Below are 23,555 nucleotides of genomic sequence, written 5' to 3'. Positions count from 1 at the left end.
AGAGTGTATTCATGGCGAGCTGCACTTCATCACACACAGCCGCACAGCTGCCAACTTTACTCGGAGCGTACTCCAGCCTCCCTACCTCTGGCCATGTTTTTTTGTGTCTGTGAGATCCTGCACTGCTGCTGCATGCTTCTTTCTCCCCAGCTGCTGCCCTGCTGGAGAAGGTGGGGTGAACTGTTAATGGCCTGTGGAGCACAAACAGAGGTGCCTGCCACTGCCAGTGGGCAGGTTTACAGCACACCTTCCAGTAAAAACACAAAACTAAAACAAACAGCTCCATTCAAAGTTATACTGGCTAAATAATTCTTGTAGTGTAGGGTTTAACAGTGCTCTTTTTGTCTTCCAACTTTCTGCAAAAGCAATAATGTATCGATTGTTGATGCTTCTCTCTGCTGGTCTCTTGTTGATATTTTGATACGGCATTAAAATATCTCCCGCATGTTTGGCCCAGTAACAGCATAAATCTGTCCTGAGACTGCAGGGGGCCTGGTGATGAGCTGCCTCCTTCCCCGCCGACCTCTTGTCCCCAGGCGGACAGAGTGGAATACATGCCCCCCTCTTTTATAGAGTCCCATGTGTCCTCGTAGCCTATCAGGACAGAGAACTCGCCACCCCCTCCCCCCGTTTGCATATCAGGAGACGTACATCTTCCGCTGGTGGGGAGCTTTATGCAAGGTGACAGCTCCTCACACTTCAGTGTTCGGATCACCTCAAGTAGCTCAGATATCGGAAAAAATGAGCACACTTCCCACCGCGGTGACCAAATGTAGATTGACTGAGGGTATCCGCAGGCCGCTGCGCCCCTATCCTCCTGTCCTGACAGAACAGGCCTGCTGGTAACTCTCTACATAAGAGAGAGCGGAGTCTGGAGACACATCAGAGGGGAAAGCTGGCTGCAGACAGAGGAGAGAGGGGGGGCGGGTGGTAGTGGTGGTGGAGGGGAGCAAACACTTTGAAGCCATTGGAGGTGATGTCAAGTTTGCTTAGACTCAAGGATGGTGTTTGAATATGCTGGCTACTAATATGGCACCAGTATCTCTGTCCTCATCTCTGTTTTCTGTCACCATGTACAATCTGGGCTCGTCTCCTCGGCTCCTGACAATGTCCTTTCACATCATGTTATTGCACACTCGGAGCTGCAGTCAGCAAGCCGTCACTCAGCTTCTTTGTCTGAAAGTCAGGCCTGTTTTTGCCATTAATGCACTCGGTGCCTCTATAGAAGTGACGGGAAACACGCTATCTGCTTTCCCGCCAGGAAATCATTGGCAGTGGAACTGGAATATCACTCACCGTTCGCCTTATTTATACCAGTATGTCGCTACATGCTACAGGATCTGACAAGTGGCATTGGGTGTGCAAAGACGACCTAACCTGCTGCTCAGGAGTTCTCTTTATGTACAAGAATCCAGGCTTTCTTCCAAATATCTATATTGTATACATCAGCGCAATACACCCATATCATTTTCCTGCCCTGGGCAAAAACCCACTCATCCACCAGTTTTCCTGAGCATGTAAATATATTTTATTCCCACTGGGTTTGTTGTTTTTGATGTGTTTATGTAAGGTCAGCACACCCTGAAACCTTGCTGGAGAAAAGTCTAAAAATAATAATAAAGGATTTTAGATTTCTTCTAATTTCAACATACTGTTCAGCCAGTGATCCCTTTAAATAATAATCTGTCTGTCTAGACATTGTCCTGAGGCAGAAACATTTTTTGAAGGTCAGACTAAAAATTGTTCATATCCTGTCGTTTCATAATGTTAAACAGCTTTAGATCACGGGTAAAGGATTTCTTTATGATTTCTTTTTGATTATGTATAGAATTTTGACAGAAAAGTTAAAATGCATTTCAAATAAAAACAGAACCTAGTTTTTGTTCTTAAAACATCATCCTACCCTTTTCCCTATACAATGTGTATCTACTGTACCACCTCAAAAGCAAAGGAGGGTGAAAGCCATAGTTTAGCAGAAAGGTCGTGCATTCATTTGTTGAATTTCCACCTTTTTTGAGTCGATTCAGTTGGTTGTTCACAGAGGATAACATCAGCCATCACTTTATTGCCACAGAGCAATCAGACACAGCCCTCCAGTGTCTTCAGCTGACTCTTCTGGCCCTGTCAAGTCCTCCTTCAATCTGGGAGTCTGAGCAGTCGTGTGGAGGTTGACATGATTGCCTTTAAGCAGCCCCTCTTAGCCAGTGACACACAGCTGCAGCCAGGCACCTCTTCTGACAGTAAGAGCACCATGATGGATTGCCTTGCCAAAACTGCTGATCAAAGGAGGTCGAAGTTCAGATTTGTGTCGGGGCTGCACTAGGCATGTGCAATCACCAGAGATGGCTTTTCCTGCCCAAACATCTGAGCGTAAGGCTGAATTTTTCTTTTGCTGATAGCTGCCTGATTGAACTGGAGAGTAATTATATCATTAATTAATTAGATATCGTATAAAGAAAAAAAAAAGATTAAAGGAATATGTTTCAAGAATATGAGTTTATTGGTGAAGACGGTTCAACTGAACCTCAGAGTGATGATAAAGTACGTGCTTCATACTCACACTATGCCGATATTGCAGCACAGACTGCTTACTCTTTGACCAGTATTCATACAAACATTAATACACATAAAATGACATCTTTGGGCTGCAGAAGCACTCTGCTGAAAAGAGCAGACATTTAAAAGTTTCTGACATGTGTCGCGCTACCATTGAGACACTGTCACTGATGTAGGTGGAGCTGACAGCGTCCCAGCCATTGAAGATGGCTCTGGGACATACCAAGTTTGGTATGTGTCAGCTCTCATTGTTGTCAGGATACATCCTAAGTGAAGTTGGAATATGTAAACAGCATCATTAAAATAAAATTCATATGAAACATTTTGGGGTGGAGTGACGGGAAAATGTTTTTGATGTTTGCCGTTGAACACTTCTGTGGGTAAAATGCTCCTGATGCAAAATGGTTTTAAAAATTGAATACACTATCATATACTCGTTATTCATTGAGAGTACATATTTAAGTAGATATAAATAGGTGTAAATTCAGGTTTGCCTCCACAGATAATACACTTAACCTAACAAGAGCAATTTTAAAATTTAGGGCTTGAATTCTTTAAGATAACTCGATTCAGGAGGAAATGAAGCAGAGTGAAGCGTCCCTAACTAAAGATCCTGGCTGGAGTTGGTAACTTTTGCGGCTGAGGCAACTAGGGAGTCTTATTTCTGGGCCAGATTCACATTAGTGACATTTATCATTGAGAGGGAAGATCGTATAATTAGCTTGTCAGTCTACTTTAGGCTGAGCTAGCGCTCTTTGTGAAGAAGAATGTACTGCAAGCCCAAAGAGCTGACAGCCAGTCGATAATGTAGCAATTAATGTCATAAATAATTCTAAAGCCAATTATATTAAAATGGACCTCACACTCTAAAACAGCACTTTATTTCCTATCATTTTATGATGTGTTCTGTATCAAGCAGCAGGAGCAGATTTTCTTCTTTTATTTCTACATATGGCCAACATATGGTGAAGCCATAATGTGAGACATAAAAATCCAAAGGCCCATGCAGGAGATTTATTTGTTGATTTAGTTTGCTTTTGACTTATGAATGTCTTCCTTATTGCTGAAGCATCACCCGCGGTAAAAGGCAAATACAAAGTGTAAAACCACTTTTAATCAAAATTATATTGCCTTCATGTTGCTAGCTGTATAAAATGGCTTCAGCTCATAAAGAATGTGAGTAATTTAATGGCAGTAGTGGTTAAATATATCAAATGCTCCCTCTGGCCTTGGGAGGGTCAAGCCCAGTGTGATATATAGAAAAGACTGTGATGGCTGAAGGTCGTGTCAGCTTCTTCTGCATAATGCATGAATCCTGTAACTCTCTCTGACTCCAATCTTCTGAACCTGAACCTTGGGATGAAAATTTTACTAAGTAAATCAGCGAGCATGCTGGCATTTCTATTAACCTCCTGTATTGAACTGACAGAAACATGAATCACAGTAAATAATATCTTGCAAATTGTAAATCATGTTTACAACTTGGGCTGAGAAGTGATGTTATGGGAGTGCCATCTGTTTGCTCTACGTTACTGCTAATTTCTTTGCATGGAAGCAAAGGAGAAGGTGTTTTAAATGAGCAAAATTATAATGTAGTACCACAAAAACAGGAAATGTCTGATTGCAGATGCCGAGCCAAATTGCATCCACCTTAAAACAATTATATCTGAAACCAAACCACATTTAACTAACTACATATGGTATTTTATATTAAAGTGGAAATATACTATGATTGTACAGGTTATATTTTGTTTTTGATGAGTGGTATTTCCCACTTCAAACATGAAAATAGCCAAGAGCTTTGATTTATGCATGCATGGAGTGAAACAAAAGAAAAAGAAATGTTGACCTTTACAGGGAACATAAAGGGTCAGTGCAGCAACTGTGCCTTACAGGCAAATTGCCTCCCAGTGCCGACAATCTATCCTTACAGCAGGGATGAAATCCTTATCTTTTGCCATTTGTTTGCTGTTTCTCCAGTAGAAATGTGGAGAGGCATAATGTTTCTTCTGCGTACAGGTCAACTATTTAAAAAAAAGAAAAGAGAGAGAAACAAATTAAGTCTTTGTGAAGGAAATGTTAACAGTAAAGTTTTCCTCAATTTAAATCATATTCAGAGAAATATTCAAGTGGCAGCGCTGAGAATCTTTATTTTGTTTTATATAGTGCATGCAAGCGTACAAGCTCTCCTGCCCTCCTTCATTTCTGTATCAAAGGGTAAACTAATGCAAAATGTATATGGCCCTTGGCACAAAAGATGGTGGTGCAACTTGGTACAGGAAGATCTGTGTGCTAAAAGCTTGAAACATCTGTGTAAACACATGGCCTTTTTCCAACCATGTAGACAATGTTCTCATAGCCTTAAGATAGATGTCCAAGGCAATATACCTTGCCCCGGGGCCATGCTGGAATGGCTTTGAACATCTGAAAAACCTTGAGCTTCAAGCAATATCCACTTTCAATATTCCAGCTTGACTGCAAAGCAAAGAAGAATTCAACCTATGGCTTTTATTTGACCCTTTGTTGTTCTAAGCATTGGATCGATGGTACCTGCACAGAGGGGAAATGTTTTAGATATTATAAAAATACAAAAGTTTTAATGATGCTGTGATATTTTTTGGTTCCTTTTTGCCAGATTATGTTCAAATGTAAGGGGATTTTTATATAATAGGGTTTAGAAAAGCAGGGGCAAACAAAACAAAAACGAGAGGGCCCTCTGCCTTTGTTGTTGTTCTTTAATTCTGTTAATAGCCCAAGGTAAAGATTTATCTGCTCTTGTCAATTTACCTCAGCCTCAATATAAAGCACCAAGGTCACTTTTTCCTTGCCTGGCCCACAGGATTAAATTGTCATGTCCCTCTAATAGGCAGCACAGGGAATCATTAGTCCAGCTCAGCTGCCTGACTGATAGGCATTTCAGTCCAATCATGGGAGTGTGCCGCCACAGGCCAGCCAGTATTGACACTGTGTCAGGACTGAGAGGGGACGCCTTAATCAGCCAGGACACTCTCAACATTGATTTGACAAGCTTCAGTATAATGACCCCCTTGTTTTGGTAAAGGATCACTGTTTATCCAGGCTGGCATTGATGATAGTGCTGCATTGTCATGGAAACTATTATCACGAGCCAAGCCTGTGCAGCTGGACAAGAGTTGTCTTCACAGGGGGACCATGGATTTTTGTGTGTATATACACGCACAGCACAGTGTGGTAGCTAGTAACTCCAGTTTGAAGTTGTAGTTGCACAGATTTTTCTTGGGAAAATAAATCTCATTAACTAAATCAGTTTTTCAGAAGATATGCTGGCTGATATAAATGTGAACTATAATAGTATATATCACATATCATTAAACATAAGTTACAAAATTGTAAATAATGCAGTTCATGGTTGTAACAATTTCAGTTTCATCAGAGAATGCCATAACTAACAAGAGGTAGCCCAACTAATGTTTTTGCTTTTTGTTTTTTTTTAGATTATAGATATACTTTTTAAAAACAAAAATAGTAAGTTTCTATTTTTTCAAATTAGCTGAGCTACTCCACAGTCTTTCCACATACCTATTGGTAACTGCAGAAGTACGCCCTGGTGTATGACCACTCCTGGTTGGAAATCACTGAGCTAGGCCAACTGTTGAAACCACAATTCGCTATGGTTAAATAACACTCCTTAGCTAGCTGAGCTGTTGTTTTTGTCTTAAACCATTGTGGTTTAAATTATCCAGTGAGATTATTTCTGTTTGTAAAACTGCTTCTTCTACTGTACATTTCTCGAACAAATCAGTGCTTTACTGCATGTTCCTACTGTATGTGATAGCGGTTGATAACGAAACATTATTAATGACAATCATCATCATAATATGATATGGTACATGGATATTAATTATGCTCAGCACATCACTGTATAGTAACCTTTATTTAAAATCCATTAAATCCATTTAGTTGTCCTTATAGTTGATGTAAACATTAATAATAATGTTTTTTAGTGTGATAGCTACATGTGTTTGTTTACCAAGAAGGTGACACTGCCACTGGCAGGAGGATCAGGGAAACCAGCGGCCTCTCTAGCTGCCTGTGCGGCGGCGAGGTGTTAGACTGTAAATATTATTGGCATGCTGACAGTCTCCCACAGTGCCATGGTGTGTAAAATCATTAACAAGCAACATGATGGGCCCTCTCCATCCCCAAGGTGAGAATGTGGAGAGTGTTTTTATCAGCCATTATCCAGAGGGTGCACCGAAGTGTCCAGTGTCACATGATCTGTCTGGCCATCAGGAAGTGCCTTATGTCATTATCACTGAGAAGGCTTTATATAGTCCCTGTGCAATGCATTTAAGTAAAATGTGTAAGTAATGTCTTCTGTGCTGAGCCTGGTGGCAAAATATTAAACTCATTTTCTGGGAAAATCTGGAGAAAAAACACAAGACATACTGTAGAACACAATACATCAGCTTTTAATTTGTGAAAATACAAAATGAAATCATGTACAATTTATGTACAAGCCTATTTGTACAAGACAATAAACTGTATTTATTATTGGGTATTATGACATAGTCAGAAATATCAACTTAGCACTGTCATTGTATCCACAAATCAATGTGCTAAAAAAAAATGCACAAAATAATACAAACTAGACCGCAATGCTGAATGTCTCTCAACCCCACAGGTACTGTCAAACAAGAATATTTTTCAAACAAGAACACACTAGAAAGAAATATTTTACATTAAGCTTTACAGATTTCTTTGAAGAGTACATAAATTATGTCATAAAACATGAATTGCTATCAGGCTCTGCTATCGATAATTGATTATTTAAAAAATAGCTTTAAGACTTTTCAAATGATTTACTACAGTTCTAGTTATCTCCAGGGAATTACATTAAATCTGATCTTTTTGAAGCGTCATTCAAAGAAATTCAAAGTCTAGTTTTTTTTTTTGTGTTTTTTTTTTAAAACAACGGATTCTGAGCTTGCATGATGGAAAGCAAAGAGGAAAGTAGATTTCTCAGTCTCACAGCAAAAGTAAATTTTGCTTAAATTCAGCAAACTAGAAGCCTCTTTTCGCAGCAGTGGGTCTTCTGGAGTCCTCCATTGGCTTCAGCACTGCCTGGCACATTACTGGCACTGAGGGATGGATGGTTTGGATGTTCTCTGTGCCAGTAAAAATGTCACAACCTTTCTCTTTTCACATCCAACACAAATCCTAGGCTAGACTGTGACGCATCCTTGGTGGATTAAGGATATTATGGATTGCTTGTTTTGTTTTTTACCTTTCTTTCCCCTTCATTGATCCTGAAGTAAAGTGACAACAGTGCCGATATAGCTTTGCTCTATTATTTATATAAGACATGATTAATAACCACTCTTGGCTCTGCATTCTGGCCTCATCTGCTTACAAACTACACAAATGATTGGTGCTTCATCAGATGTGTATAACTTGTTTGTCTTATGGATATATCAGATATGCGATCACCAAGATGGTTTACCAACACAACAGAAGCTGTCAGAACATATAAATAGCCCAAATTGAGTTTTATGATAGAGCTGTTTTTCATGTATCTACAAAAAGCATGAACATGTCTGATTATGGCATTAAGATTGGTCATGGAGTACATGCAAGCACTTAATGGCCTCCAAGACAATCCTGTGTCAGGCAGTGCTTACAGCCAAAGGAGGACTTAAAAGATGCCCACTTCATGCGATATGTGGCTTTTACATTTAACTCCTACAGACTTATCATATGGTGCCATGTTATAGTATTTGGCTTTGCTGTCTATGGAGTCTCAAGTCAATGAATAGCTCTTCTATTGTATTAGAAAGTGTGTGAGAGTTTTGGTTACATCATAATGTTGCCATCAAAACAGCTCTATCATATTTGGCTATTGACCAAAAAAAAGAAAAAAAGAAAAAGAATATCCCTAACTTTTTACCCCTGGAGAAACTCTGCAGATACTTGAACGCTTTACTTAATAAGATTTCTGGGGTTTTGGACATTGCAACCAAACAGCAACAAGAAAACATTTATTACAAATGACAAAAAAGGCAAAGATAAGACAAATATAAATGGATAGAGATAAGGCTGGAGCCAAATGCCATTTACACATGGACACTGGCCATCATAACTGTCACAAATGTTGTGAATTAGCTCCAAATGGCAAAGCAATCACTGAGAGTCAGTCACTAACAATGCCATTGTGGTGGGATTGCAGCTGGATGTAAAATACACATTTTAATATACTGTACAGAATAACTCTGCAACACTGGGTAAAGTAAATGCAGTAGTAGTAGTTGTTCATCAACAGCTAAAAAGGCAACTTTTATCTTTGCAAATCTTGATCCAGTAATTATAATATTCACCTTTTTTAGTAGTAGTAATCATTTTTACGTTGCTGTTCTCCTTCAAGTGACCCTCATTCCCCAAAATGGAACAAAAAAGTAATGGAGTCTGGTCACCACTACAGATTAGCTGTGCAAACAAATAGTTAAGTGTGGGTGCAACATTTGACTATGATTGTCTTCATGTACAAGGATTCTAAATCTGCATGTACAATAAGCTTGCTGTAGAGGTGAATGAGGAAAGCAATTATGTGTTCATTCCATCTAATGGCCAATGATGATTTGTGTTTGCAGATGATAAAATATCCCAGTCTGACACCTACACGATGAGTCTTCTGGGAGTCAAGGCGTCCAGGTGTCAGCGAAGGTCCGGAGCTCAGCACTCGTCTTCTGCTTCTTTGATGGGTGGAATCAAGCTGCTTGTGGATTTACACTGACTGACTTGGTTGATGGAGAGGGTATTCACAGGCTTGATCTGTATGGTCCGCAGGTGGGTATTCTCTGGCTCATCTGTAAACCATGTCTTTTCTGAGAAAGAGCCAAAATCATATAAAGACAAAGAGGAGGGACATCAGACAGTTAATGCTACATGGCCGTCGATTACAATTTCAGTGTCATCAAATTGGTTTGTGTTTTAAGCACACACAGAACATTGGGAGGACATTGTATATTTTAAAATAATCATTTGTATAGATGGTGTAGAAAGAAATTCTGACATGATAAAAATATGCTCCAAAATGGGTCTTTTTTAATGGCAGGTAAGTATCACTTAATGTCCCATCATTGTCCCATTTTTCACCTCTGTAATGTGACTCATCTCAAGGCTGTAAATGTCTTTCACATATACCATACTGCTATTGAAGCATGCTGTTTTGTTGGGTCAGCAAACATGCAGATCTGTTTTCATACTTCACGGTACCATATAAGAAGTTAATACCTTCACAATTCATACTGTCAAAGGGTTTTTTTTCTTTTTGAGGGGCTTCAGGCTTTTGGCTTGATGCAACTTTCTTTTCTTATTGTTGGAGATGGATATTTTGGCATTATATATTGCTGATGATACATCCACTTGGCAATGTCCATGGTCATGCATTTTCATCAACATGACTTAAGGCTGTAGGCTAAGACAATACATTAACACATATGCCAGTAGATACATGTTGCCAATAATAAAACATCAAACATCACTTGATAGAGATTAAGCTGAAGTAGCATCAAACCATTCAGTTTCAATCACATTCTACAGTCAAACCTACAGTCACATGTACTGCATAGGTCATAACCATGCGCTCCCGATGCAGTCACCAAACTACTTGGCTTTCATTCAGAGGGCAAAATGTCAGCAAGAACATGACCGTATTTGATGCATTATTTAACATCATGCATAACCATTCACTTCCATACCTTGGCCCACTCTATTCATCCTTGTTGCACTTTGGAAAAAGAAAGTAGTACACTAAATGTAAGCTAAATGGGAAATACTTATATGACCATTAATAACAAAAACTGCACAACATGATGATCAAGGTATAAAAACAGCAGATGCTCTCATTACATATGGATGTAGAGTAGGTTAAACAGTAGGGAGCAACTCAGCAAATAATAAAAACAGAACATGGATCATGTCAGAAAATCTTTTAAGTGCAGTTACTGTGCATCTAGCCACTGTAGCATGTGTCAAGCAGCCACATTGGGCCCATGCCTGTTGCCAAAGCAATTGGAAGGAGGATGTTGTCCATGTTTCAGAGGTAATTCAGAACCCAATGAGCAGCATGCAGCTAATATGTATCAAATATATATTATATAATATCATATTATATAATATCAAATGTGTTATATAACATACTGAAATCAGCACAAAACAAGAAGGCTCAGCAACTTTATGTAGAAATAAATATATTTCAGTAAAATGGGCAATGTAAATGAACTTGCGTAGCTGAACTTGTTTTCTTATTCCAAATGGGCACCGATTACTAACCAGTGAAATCTTGTTGTGTTCATTCAGCAGCTGTGAAAATGTAATACATGCTCATTCGTTTTTTGAATGAACAATCAAACAATATTTAATGTGAATATTCCCACAGAAACAACATTATATTTGAGAGTACTTTGAGAATGCATACCTCCACCAATTGTGCAAAATCCTCTAAATGTGTTGCTCAAATAATAGAAAATGTTTAAATATTTGTAATAAAAATCACACAGTGACAGACAATAATACTTGTTAAGTGATAGCAGCCATGTTTTTTGGGAAAACCTACATCATGTCTGGGAATACTGTGGCACTTTGTACAATTTTTGAGTTATGGACATTAAAATTTGTCATGTTCCTATATTGCCAGCCATAGTCAAAATGCCATGCTCTTGGATAGGGGTTTGCACCTTTTCTTGAGTACCCCTGGGGTTAGAGCCACCAGGTGGGTCTGGTGATGCTTATGAACCTCCGGCTGAGCACTGCTGTGTTGGAGTTTTCCCCGAAAATGAGAGGGTTGCCTCTATGTGACGGCATTCTGCAAAGATGAAGGCTAAAATTATTCTTTGTGTGTTTGTGCCTGTACAGCAAAAAACAGTTTGGAATTTCCAGCCTCCTTAGAGTCTCTCAGGTTTAGGTCCTTTATAGGGCACCACCTGAAGACTCCATACTGTTGTTGCAGGACTTCTATGGTTGCAAGTACAAAAAAGGGTTGTGGCATACCATTAGACAACTCAGTAAGGGGAGTCTATTCTGAGCAGGGAGGAGAACTGCTTACCTCAACTGGGGCTATTGTTCAGCAAAGGCACTCTCACCTAAATGAACCTAAAGGAAGACCTTGCCCATTATTTTGGTGGAGGTGACTGAGGTATTGAAAAGGCTCTGCAGTGGCAAGGTGCCAAGAGTGGATGAGATGTGTCCTATTATATCTATTATTGTTAAGGTATCTTAGTTGACAAGCCTTTTCAATATCCTGTGGCAGTCTGGGACAGTGCCTATGGATATAAAGTTTTGCTCCACATCTGGGTACCACACTGCTCAGTCTAATAAATTACGCCAGTGTGCTGGCAGGCCCTGATTAGTTGTCAAACCTCAGATTCTGCAGGAGCTACGGAGATTCCTTTCTGGTTGTGGAAGAATCGAGAAGTTCTTGTAAGGGTACTGGAGGGGTAATAGGAGATTGCCAGTCCACTCTACATACATTTTGTGGACTTCAGTTGTGGTGTCCTGTGGGCGTACTGGCAAAAATTAGGTACTGAGGCTGTAGCTACAAGCCATCTGGCACTTGTATAACTTCAATTAGAGCTGTGTCTGTATACTGGGCAATAAGTCAAGTGTGTTCTTAATGGGCACTAGGTCCTCCAAAGAAATTCTTTGCCATGGATTCTGTTTGTGGTTTTCAAGGAAAGAATATGTCAGTGCAGCCAAAGAGTGGGTAGTGTTCGGTTTGGTGAGTTAAGGGTGCAGTGGGTAGAATTTAGTGGCATATAGCGGAACAGACTTGGCAGAAATGGAATGTAATATTCATAGGCATGTTTTAATTAGTGTATAATCCCATGAAAATAAGAATAATTGTGTTTTTGTTACCTTAAAATGAGCCTTTTATATCTACATTGGGAGTGGGTCCTCTAGCTTGGAGCCTGCCATATTGAACCGCCATGTTTCTACAGTAGCCCAGAGGGCTTTTAGTGGCCACCGTAGGTTCTCCTACACTGTAGGAAGGGGAGAGGTATTTATTTGGTTGCAATCTGCGACCTCACCACTAGATGCCACTAAAGCCTACACACTAGTCCTTCAATGACTGAATCTCTGCCTTTTTGCTGATGATATAGTTCTGTTTACTTCATTGAACCGTAACCTCTGGCACAGCCCGTAAAAAGTCGGCCCCAGGATGTTTTGCTTGCCTGCAAAACACTCACACCAGAGCAGCGTTAGCTGTTAGCACAAGTTTTTAGCTGTAGTTTGGCATTAAATAAGCAGCTGTGTGTGTCTGACTATGGATGGTGGAACTGTTGAATGGATTTGTGGAGTTTGTTGGTTGCAGTGGTGGCTGTTAGCAGTTGGCTCTGCTTATTAGCCTCTGAACTGCAGCAGCAGCATGCAGGCAGAGCAAGCAACTGCTGGACTTCACATCTGTTGATCCCTGTAGGACTCCACTCAGATCTGAAATGTTTAGAGAAAGTTTATGGTTTGTTTGCTGTTTGACAGGCAGGTAGGAGGCTCTGTTATCTGTGAGTGTAGCTGTGCTGTCAGTAAATAGTCTGAACTCAACAGAGTTTTCTCTGATGGAGCTGAAAGTCCAGTTTTCATGTGGTTTGAGGTCCCCGCATTAATCACCGACACTGTCAAAGGATATGAGTTTAAACCTCCAGACTAACAGATGTTGCAGATTTAGAGAGAATTCAGACTGAAATAGGATTATTTTTCTGCTTCTAAACAGTGAGATCGATAAGTCAGAGTTTACACTGAACATGGGTACAAATAGTTTGTCTAGTTGTCTCAAATTAGTTATTTATGGTCTCAAAGTTTTGAGCTTTTCAAATGATGATCAGTAAGTGTCTGCTCGCAACTCATCCTTTAAACCTGTAAAAAACTCTGCTTGAGAAATGCAAGTTTGTAAATGTGAAGAAATTATTTGTGATTGTAGAAAAAAATTATGTCTGAATGAAATTTTGTGCACAAATTATATTAAAGAGGTTTCACAAACACTCTGAATGCTTTTGAGAGTGTGAATTAGGGCTGAAACAAATAGTTGAGTAATCAATTAGTTGATTGACAGAAAATTGTTGACAATTATTTAGATTATCAATTAATTGTTCAAGGTATGTTCCAAGCAAAAAAAAGTTTGCAGATTCTAGCTTCTCCAGTTTGAGGATTTGATGCTTTTCTTTCTGTTTTCATATCGTAAACTGATTATTTTTTGGTTTTGCACTGTTGGTTGGACAAAACAAAACATTCAAACACATCATCTTGGACTCTTAGAAAAGTGAGATAGACATTTTTAGCTGTTTTCTGTCACAGACTGAACAGTTAATTTAATCGAGAATATAATGCCGCACCGTGCTCTGCGCTCTGTATAATTTCCTGGTTTTTTTTGCCCTTTGCCAATCACATGTCTGGATGTGGGAGACAAACCTGCACCAATAAAGCTCCAAAGTGTGTGGTGAGGAAATATGACCCTGAATACATTAAATGTGGATTCATAATGACAGGCAGTAATGCTGAGACGAAAGCACAGTGTGTTGAGTATGGCAAAATCCTGTCAAATGAGCACTAAAACCACTGAAGCTCCAGAGACACTTAAACACAAAGCACCTGGGATGTGTGTGGAAGCCAAAAGAATATTTCCTAAGGAAAAGGGACGGGTTTCAGTCAGACTCAGTCAAAAGCCACTGAAAGCTGGATATATGGTTGCTGCTCATGTAGCTTGTTGCAAGAAACCCTTTACGATCGCAGAGGAGCTTATTTTGCCTAGCACCGTGGATATGTGCCGAGTGTTACAGGGGGAGGCAGTTGCAACCAAAATTCAGTCAGTACCACTCTCCAGTGACACCATGAGCAAAAGAATTGTTGACATGAGTGATAGCATTGAATGCCAACTTGTGGAAAGAATAAAAGCAAGCCCATACTTTTCCATACACCTAGACGAGTTGACTGACGTTAGCAATGCTGCTTTCGTTTTTGTAAGATACTGCAGGGACAGTAATCTTCACAAGGATCTACTGCTTTGCAAAGAGCTTCCCACAAGAACAATGGCAGAAAATGTAATGCGCTACCTTGATAATTACTTCACTGAAAAAGGTCTTGATTGGAAATGACAGAAATGCATTGTGGTGTTGTCAAGCAGATCCAAGAGAGGGCGCCTGATGCCAAGTGGACGCATTGTTTCTTACACAGGGAAAGTCTAGCAACAAAGCAGATGTCACCAGAACTACATGTAGTCATGAGTGTGACTGTGAAAACTGTCAACTATAAGAAAAATGCAGTCAACTCAAGGTGTTTTGCTGCTCTCTCTGAAAGACTTGATGCAGATCATTTGCAGCTCTTGTCCTACAGTGAAGTAAGGTGGCTTTCAAGAGGACATGTGCTTAATCACTTTTTTTAACTGAAAAAACAAGTTTCTGGAAGAGCAGCACTCCCCTCTTGCTGAGTATTACCCTGATGGTAACTTTTGTGCAAAACTGGCCTACTTATTAGATATATTTGACCAGTTAAATCAGCTCAGCATATAAATGCAAGGCAGAAACAGCACAGTGTTTTTGATTGCTGACAAAAATGAGGGCTTCAAGAAAAAACTTATTCTTTGGAACAGAAGAGTCATGGAGGGACAATTTGACATATTTTCACGCCTAAGTGAAACTTTGGATGCCTCTTCTCATGTCAACATATCCACGGCAATAACCCATCATTTGACTCAGTAGTCACAAGTTTACAGACTACTTCCCAGAGGACCCATGACATGGAAACCTTTGGATACAGACCCTTTTTCTGTGGATCCTGCTTCAGGTGATGTGGTTCTGTCTACTGTGTTGGAAAATGAACTGATGGAACTATCATCAGAGAGCAGACTGAAGCTTTAGCTCACACAAGTTAACCTTGCTTCATTCTGGGTACTGGCTGCCAGTCAATATCCCTCTCTGTCAACGGGCAATCAAATTTCTGTTGCCTTTCACCTCCATCTATTAATGTGAGTGAGGGTTTTTCATTGTGACTGTCACAAAATCAAAGGCAAGGAACAACTGAAAGCACCTTTAAATGCTACTCTGCATGTCAGCCTCTCACCCATCCCACCACCACTTGATCTAATTATTTCCCAGAAGCAAGCCCAAGTGTCTCACTGAGGGTAAGCAGAATATTTATTTTGGTCATTACAGCTGTGACATAACACATATTTACAGCCCAGTATATTTTTTCTCCTTTTTTGTCATATTATGTGTTTACTCATTTACTTGGGAAGGTGGTTCTCGGAATTTTTTTAACAATCAGAAGTGGGCCTTAAGTTACAAAAGATTGAGAACCCCTGCTCTAGCACACACAGTTTGCAGCAGAGTGTGAACATGCATAGCTGCATATTAACAAGTCTTTGCTAGCAATGTAATTACCATGTGTAATTTCAAAGAAATTATTACTCCACCAAGTAATAATTACCATGTTGTTAGGTACCCAAACATTCATTAATATGCCTTGAAAAAGACTCTTTACAAGTTTAACAAATATAAAGTAGAAATGTGACATTCATATGTGAAAACAATGTAATTATAATGTGGGTGTAACTTTATTAATAATAATAATAATAAGTTACAGTTTCTACTACTAAATATCTAACATAATTAATACTGCATGGTGGCAAATAACATTTAATCAGAAGAATACCATTTAAATGTAAGAAGAATTCAAAAGTCCTAAAGAGAACATATGTATTTCATAGACATGACATAATGTAAGCTTTTAAGACATGTAATTTAAAGTGCCTTTCAAGTACAATAAGGATAAACTTTAATTTAAACAAAACAAACATTCTGCAAACACAAGTTTCAACAGAGCTAAACTTGGAATGCTATAAGGTTTAGAGACCCAGTGACAGAAAGGTTATAAAGTTATAACCAAAGACAGCACACTATAATTAAAACTAAAGGTCACACGTTTGCTTATTCTTACTCTGAGGGGACATATTCTGTAGTATTGTACATTCTGTTGGCCCATGTCACACATTTGTTTGTTTTGGTGCTTGTGTTGTGGTGGGAGAGAGGCTATTCTGCATTATGAAGGAACGCTGGCGCATACTGGCCCGCGCATACTGGCTGCCGCTCCTCTTTGCTAAATAGAACACTGACTGTGCACTTCACTGCTCGTGTGATTAATGTGGCCTTCCTGCACTTTGTTCAAGCTTTTTATGTTTTTCTCTTTTCTGTATGTTTTGATCACTCCCTGAGTTGGAGTACATTCTATCGAACTAGTGGACTTTGGATTAACTAAAGTAAAGTACTGCCTACCTTCTCTACTGGGATTTACAGATTCTGGATTATTCAATGGAAAGTGCTTCCTACCTTCTTTATTGGGATCTGTCGATTTTTGGATTATTCAACATAAACTGCTTCCTACCTGCTCTACTGGGAACCCTTTTCTCCGGATGACAGCGGCTGTCTCTTCCTCCATCTTATCGACTCAGGTGTGCCACAAAGCCCCGTCCAGCTCCCCTGCACTCTCTATCAGCGCGGAAATCATCCAGAGCTGCACTGTCACTGATGGACTCTAGTATTTTGGGGTTTTTCTTCAACTCGAGCTCCCCTCATGTTTGCTGTAATGATCTCCACTGTGTGACTGTGGCTGTTACCAAAGCTACCATTCTGCCCAAATCTGTTTTAAATATGACGTCCTACACAGCTACAGAGTTCATGTAGCTTCCTAATTACACCTGACAAGGGGTTTTCAATCCGCTGCCAAGAGTTTGGGATTTTAAGAAACAGAACTTATTACATCCATAGAGGCTCGCACCGTGGTTTCAGTGTGGAATACGTAAGCAAAACAAACCTGGGCGTCACCATTGGAATCATTGCGAGACTACCCTATACAAGGCGAGATGCAAACTATGAAGTGGATCACAGTGTACTGCAGAGTTTGCAGACTTCAATCCTTAGCTCTGTCCCCTGCCACCATGGAATGATTTAATACACAATGTCTCACCGATAAATCCTTCCTTATACATGACAACATTTTGGACAAGGGGCTTGATTTCACGTGCCCAACTGAAACCTGGCATAAACCAGGGGACTACTCTATGCTTAATGAGGCCTGCCCTCCTGGCTATAGTTACATGGAAATAGCCTGCAGCTCTGGCTGTGCTGGTGGTTTAGCAATCATACGTCGGTCTAAACTGAAACTGTCTTCCCTGCCAATGCCTGATCTTTCTTCTATTGAATGTAAAATGTAAACCTCCGTACTCCCTGATGGTGCTTCTCATCTACCACCCCCCCAAACCAAACTCATCTTTCCTCCCTGAGATACACGACCTCCTCACCTCACTCTGCTCTATGTCAACAAACGTTGTCATTGTTGGTGATATGAATATACATCGACGACCCCTCCTGTCATTTTGCAATGGTGTTCCTGAGTCTGATTGAGTGTCTTGGCCTGAAGCAGCATGTTGATGTCCCTACTCACACCAGGGGGCACACTCTTGATCTGGTCATCACTGACTCCGCCCCCATCAATAACCTAGTGTACAGGTCTATCATCTGGGTGTCTGACCACGATATGGTCTCAATGGATTTGACATTCCTATCACCCCCTACTAAACCTAAGCGTCAAATGCTTTTTCGGAACTGGAAAAGCAGTGACCCAGCCATCATGACTATGGACCTCCAGCACATCACCTGCCCAGCTTCTGCATCAGTGGATGAACTAGTGGCACTCTACAATACAGCTCTGAGCAGTGTCTTTGATGTTCATGCCCCTGTCAAGACACGCAAGGTCAATTTTTCACGCTCTGCTCCCTGGTTCACTCATGACCTGCAGAAAATAAAAACAGCTGGATATGTCCTGAAATGACTCTGGGCTCACTGTCCATAAACTGGCCTTCCGTGAACATCAAAGGAATACTCCAACCTAATTAATAACAATCTTGGCAACCCTAAGCATCTTTTTTCTTCTGTAAATCATCTGCTGAAGCCACAATCATCTTACCCAATTGAGGCTAAGGGAGAGCAATGTAACAGCTTCATTGACTTTTTCAGAGCCAAGGTCAACATCTCTACACCATTTTACTGGTGTCAGGCAGAGCCACACTGAGGAAATCCCCAGGAAGATGAAACCCTGTACTTGTGTTGTAGACACCATTCCCACAGTTCTGCTCAAATCATACATCCCCATTCTCAGCCCCTTCATCACCCAAACTGTTAACCTCTCCCTTCCAACCAGCCCACCCTGGACCCGGAAGTTCTTGCCAGCTACAGACCTATCTCCAACCTCCCTTTCCTATCCAAAGTGTTGGAGAAGGTGGTTGCTTTTAAGCTTCATGACCACCTTAAACACAACAACCAATTTGTAAAATTTCAGTCAGGTTTGTTCAGCACACAGCACTGAAACAACTCTGCTCAGGGTTGTGAATGACCTGCTGATGGCAGCTGATGCAGGGTCCCCTTCTATCCTGATTCTCTCCTTGACCTGAGTGCTGCATTTGACACTGTGGATCACACTATACTCTTAGAGTGCATCCACACCACCATTGCACTTGTCAGACTCTGCACCCAAGTGGTTTCAGTCCTACCTTTCTGAGAGGATTGAGTATGTCTCACTCGGTGGATGCAGGTCTAGATCGCTCCCTGTCACCTGCGGTGTTCCGCAAGGATCGGTTCTCAGCCCTGTCCTGTTTACCCTCTACATGCTCCCCCTTGGACGTGTCATCAGCAGACATGGAATGTCTTTTCATTGCTATGCTGATAATACCCATCTGTATATTAAAACTGCCCCAAGCCCTTCTGCAGCCATGTCACACCTCAGCACCTGTCTTAAAGAGATGAAGAACTGGATGAGCACAAATTTCCTCTGAAAAAGTGAAGCTCTCCTTATTGGCACTCCACACCAGATTCAGTCATCCCCCATACCTCATCTTACCTTTGACAGTCAGGACATCCCCCTTTCCTCCTTAATTATTATTGATCCTGGTGTTAGGTTTGACCCTCAGCTGACTTTTGATGACCATAAAAGACATCTATGTTAAACCTCTTTCTACCATCTCAAACATCTCTAAATTCTGCCCTACTCTAACCCTGCCAGATGCAGAGAAACTTGCCCATGCCTTTATCTCCTCAAGACTGGACAACTGCAATGTACTCTTCACAGGGATCCTTGGCAAGAGCATCCAGAAGCTCCAGTACATTCTGAACAGCACTGCCAGAATCCTGATGAGAGTGTGAAAACACAAACAAATAACACCAATTCTGCTTCCATTGAACTGGCTCCCTGTCTTCTTTAGGATTGACTACAAAGTCCTGCTGCTCACATACAAATCCATCAACGGACATGTGCCTCCCTACATACAGGAACTGATCATACCACAAACCTCCACCCACACCCTTAGATCTCCCAGCAGCTTGCTCCTCCGTGCCCCCAGTACTAAGCTCTGCTCCGCACCATAGGGGATCGAGCCTTCTGCTCTGCTGCACCATGCTTGTGGAACAGCCTTTGTAACCATCTGACCAACCAACCTTTCTATTCAGGAAGGCTTTTTTTAATCTTGACTCTTATTACTATTTTCTTTATGTTGTGTGTTCTATGTTATTAATACTGTAGCACTTTGAGTTTCACTAAGAATGAAAAGTGCAGTACAAATTAAATTCATTATTATTATTATTATTATTATTATTATTATTATATTAACATGACAGACTGTAGATGTGAAGAAATGATTAAAAAATGCTTTCATTTGCTTTCAAGGCCTGTCCTCCACATTTAATCCAGATGGCATAATTTCACATCGGAAAAGTTTAAAAGGAGTTTGGAGTTGGAATTTTTAATGATGGTGATAGCAAAAACTGAACTGGGAAGATAACCTTAATTATCCTTTTGAAGTTGATCAAATAAAACTTAGATCAAAACAAGTTCAACAGTTCATTGCACACAAACATAATTTACCTTAGTTGTAGAAATAAACACTGTACTGTCCTCTGCTACATGTGTTGTGTCTCAAAGTGTACCATAAACAAATTGTATCTGTTTATTATAGAAGATGGATATCTTGCTTCTAACTCCATCGGACTTTTGAATGGATATCTAACCTTTAAGAAATGTCCTTTTGAAGAGTTAAAATCAAGAAGGAATATGTTACATCATGATAAAAAAAAAAAAAAACGATAAGATAAGAAGAATATGTTACATAATGTAAATCATTTGGGAAAAAAAGAGAAAAATTTAAACCACAGTAACAGCCAACGGATGGAAATGAAACATCAAGAAAAAGCTCAGTGTGTGGGGGGCTCACAGGACAGAGTGAAACCTTTCGTGGTCGTTTTCTTTGCCCTATGCCATGGGATTGACCTGCTCAAGAGGAAAACCACACTGCTCTGTGCTGTGTGATGTTGTTGAATGCAAACTAAGACAAGACTAAGTTACACATACATACACGTTCAGACAAACAAACACACACATCAACACCCAGACATGTTACAGTCTGTCTGGACCTTGCAAAAAGACACACAGGACAACAGTAACTGTTGGCAGGCACTGTTCAAGGACATAGACAGTCAGAGAGCTCTAGAGGGGCACATACTTTTGTTTGTCTCGTGAGTCCCTGCTTTTGGTGCGGTTGGTACGGTTGGTGGTTGGGATAGAGTGGACAGAGGAGCTCTTTTTGCTGGAGGAATGGGACGAATGGGAAGAGTGAGAGAGGCTGGTTCGAGACTGGCCGGCGTTGTGGTCAAACTGCATCAGGCAGAATATCAGGTCTGAGGGCACCAGCTCAAACGCATATGGTGGATTGGTTATGACATACCTAGAGGAGAGAGGGAACAGATGGGAAGAGAGTTCTAAATATAGTGTTGGTAGTAAGTAATTAATTTTTTTAAACATTGCTTTTTTGTGGATACCAATTTTGAATATCAAAATGTGAGGGCACAAAAAAAAAAAAACTCACCGTTTGGTACATTGGCTTTGTGAGTTTAGATGTGCGTCTCGTAACCGATAGATGCCAAAGCATAGCATGTTGTATGTTTTCAGGGCTTTACAAAACAGGTCACCATAACAACCACCATCCTGCAAGACAGTGACACTAAGACAATGCACTATACAGTCTGCATTTTCACTAAAGCAACACTAAAAGCAGTAAAACAATAACAATTTAAATATACCCCCAGCATCAAAAAATATTATAATATTGTATAATATTATACAATGTTTATCTGATACACATGTTGATTTAAGTCATGTGTGAATCTTTCAGATAAACCCAATATACAAATATTTAGATATACGTACATATGGTTTGGTTAAATTTGGCCTATCGCTTGTTGTGTTGTTGAGGAATCAGCTCAACATCATCATATATTATGAAAGATTTTCCTAGAAATGAGTGTACACTGACATGCATCAAAGTATGTAAGGACATCACAAATAATTTGCAATAACTTTATATATTCCAAAGTTTCCTGTATAGATTTGATCTTGATCAGTAAAATAATTTACATTAAAATACAATTTCGATCTGTTTTAAATTGGACAACATCATATAAAATATGTCTATGTGTTACTTTCATTTGCAACTCTCTGCGGTCCATAAGACTACAACTGACAACTCATACTGTATGACTGTAGGAATATTTATGCCCCTGAAATGTAACCTTTTTCTAAATGCCAATAGGCTTAGGCCTATTTCATGATTGGAGTGGATTAAAACTTTATCATCACAGAATTTACCTATTTTTAGGCATATATCCCTGTAAGGTATCTAAAGTCTGAATCACAGCTGTCCCTGTTAGTCTGAATCCTTTCACTACAGCCAGCTCCCACAACACAAGCAGACAAAGATGTGCGTAGCCCTTAGGTGACAAGACCAGTCACTTACCCCGAGGTCAGCAAAGGGCCCGTCGTACAAAGCCAGCTGTGCCACGCGACACCTGTCCCTGTTTGCCAGGGTCTGTGGTGTGCTGTAGCCGCCCCGTAATGCATTCTCCTCCGCCAGCAGTCCCTCCAGCTCGGGTGTCGCCCCGCCTGTTACCAGCGTCCGGATCAAGGTGAGGATATTATCATTGAAGTATGTCTGAAGGAATGAAAGCAGAGGAGGGTGAATCCTTAAGCAAACGCCACCAAAGTCACAACTGAACACAGCCAGGCCGAGTGGTGCTATCTAACCCTGCTCTGTCGCTTCACATTGTGCTGCACTGTGAGTGAAAAGACAGGAGAATCCAATTACTGCAGGTTACTCCCATCAGACAGAGACACAGGCAGTCCATGTACACATTCATGCTGTCCAGGCATTTCTTACAGCTAAATAACAAATAATTCTGTGGAAAAATCAGCAATTAAAAACTGCAGGTAAAACCTGAAGATTTAATTTCCTCAGTGTAGTTGTTATCTTTTTAACAACCAGTTATTGCTTTGTTGATTTTAACAAGGGCAAATGTTTGCCCTTTTCTTTGCACTGCAGTCTCTTGTCTCCCCCTGGTTGTACAGCACAGTGACATCTCCCTCAGCTGCTGACAGCACTATTGACTAAGATGATGGATGAGGGCTGTCCATTAGGTAGCATTACCTCTGTCTACACTGGAGCGCACTTGAAGGCAGCTTTGTTCTAACCTCACTCAAACTGAAAGGCAGACAAATGAAGCCGTCATACCTAGTACAAGTTCCAGTCTTGCCATCTATTGTTTTAATGGGAGCAGAGAGAGACATTTTTGGGGACCAGAGGTATTCTGCCATTTGTCCCAATATCAAAACACAAGATTTCTTTGCAAATTTCAGATAGCTGACAGATTTGATTTGTCACTGCAAAAAAATCTCTATCAAAAGCTCTTTATATCTACAGTATTGTCAGTAAGCTAAATTGACTCTGACTTACAGCACTCATTAAGGAATCCAGCACACTGACTGCAAAGGCTGTCCCACAGGCAAAAGGCTGCGTGAGGTATAACTCTGTGTCTGGGTCATCATCATCATCTTGGTCCAGGAACTGAACGTTCGAGTCATTCACTAGAAAGAGTAAA

At 40.4% G+C, this 23,555-nt stretch overlaps 1 protein-coding gene and 2 long non-coding RNA genes across 11 annotated transcripts in view; 2 read left to right on the top strand and 1 right to left on the bottom strand.

Annotated features, from left to right (window-relative positions):
- Nucleotides 1-9,232, top strand: part of LOC121886482 — a 154,585-nt gene extending 145,353 nt beyond the window's left edge. For both annotated transcript variants that reach the window (XR_006092749.1, XR_006092748.1), the window contains exon 5: nt 9,183-9,232. This is a non-coding gene — a long non-coding RNA (uncharacterized LOC121886482). The remainder of the gene's footprint in view (nt 1-9,182) is intronic.
- LOC121886477 (calcium-activated potassium channel subunit alpha-1-like) overlaps nt 6,985-23,555 on the bottom strand; it is a 97,974-nt gene continuing 81,403 nt past the window's right edge. For 6 of the 7 annotated variants that reach the window (XM_042396478.1, XM_042396472.1, XM_042396473.1 and 3 more), the window contains 6 exons: nt 23,411-23,541; nt 22,418-22,612; nt 21,491-21,609; nt 21,128-21,349; nt 11,546-11,547; nt 6,985-9,416 (listed from right to left, as the gene is read on the bottom strand). In XM_042396478.1, coding sequence (XP_042252412.1) covers nt 9,265-9,416; nt 11,546-11,547; nt 21,128-21,349; nt 21,491-21,609; nt 22,418-22,612; nt 23,411-23,541 — 821 coding nt within the window. In that variant the 3' untranslated portion in view covers nt 6,985-9,264. The remainder of the gene's footprint in view (nt 9,417-11,545; nt 11,548-21,127; nt 21,350-21,490; nt 21,610-22,417; nt 22,613-23,410; nt 23,542-23,555) is intronic. The other variant, XM_042396474.1, reaches the window with a different exon arrangement.
- The window catches only part of LOC121886483, a 31,076-nt gene continuing 16,815 nt past the window's right edge, over nt 9,295-23,555 (top strand). For both annotated transcript variants that reach the window (XR_006092751.1, XR_006092750.1), the window contains exon 1: nt 9,295-9,378. This is a non-coding gene — a long non-coding RNA (uncharacterized LOC121886483). The remainder of the gene's footprint in view (nt 9,379-23,555) is intronic.

Source organism: Thunnus maccoyii, chromosome 20 (genome assembly GCF_910596095.1).
Source record: "Thunnus maccoyii chromosome 20, fThuMac1.1, whole genome shotgun sequence".
Taxonomy (NCBI): domain Eukaryota; kingdom Metazoa; phylum Chordata; class Actinopteri; order Scombriformes; family Scombridae; genus Thunnus; species Thunnus maccoyii.
The sequence above is the reverse complement of the archived record's forward strand: the minus strand, read 5'-3'. Positions and strand labels throughout refer to the sequence as shown.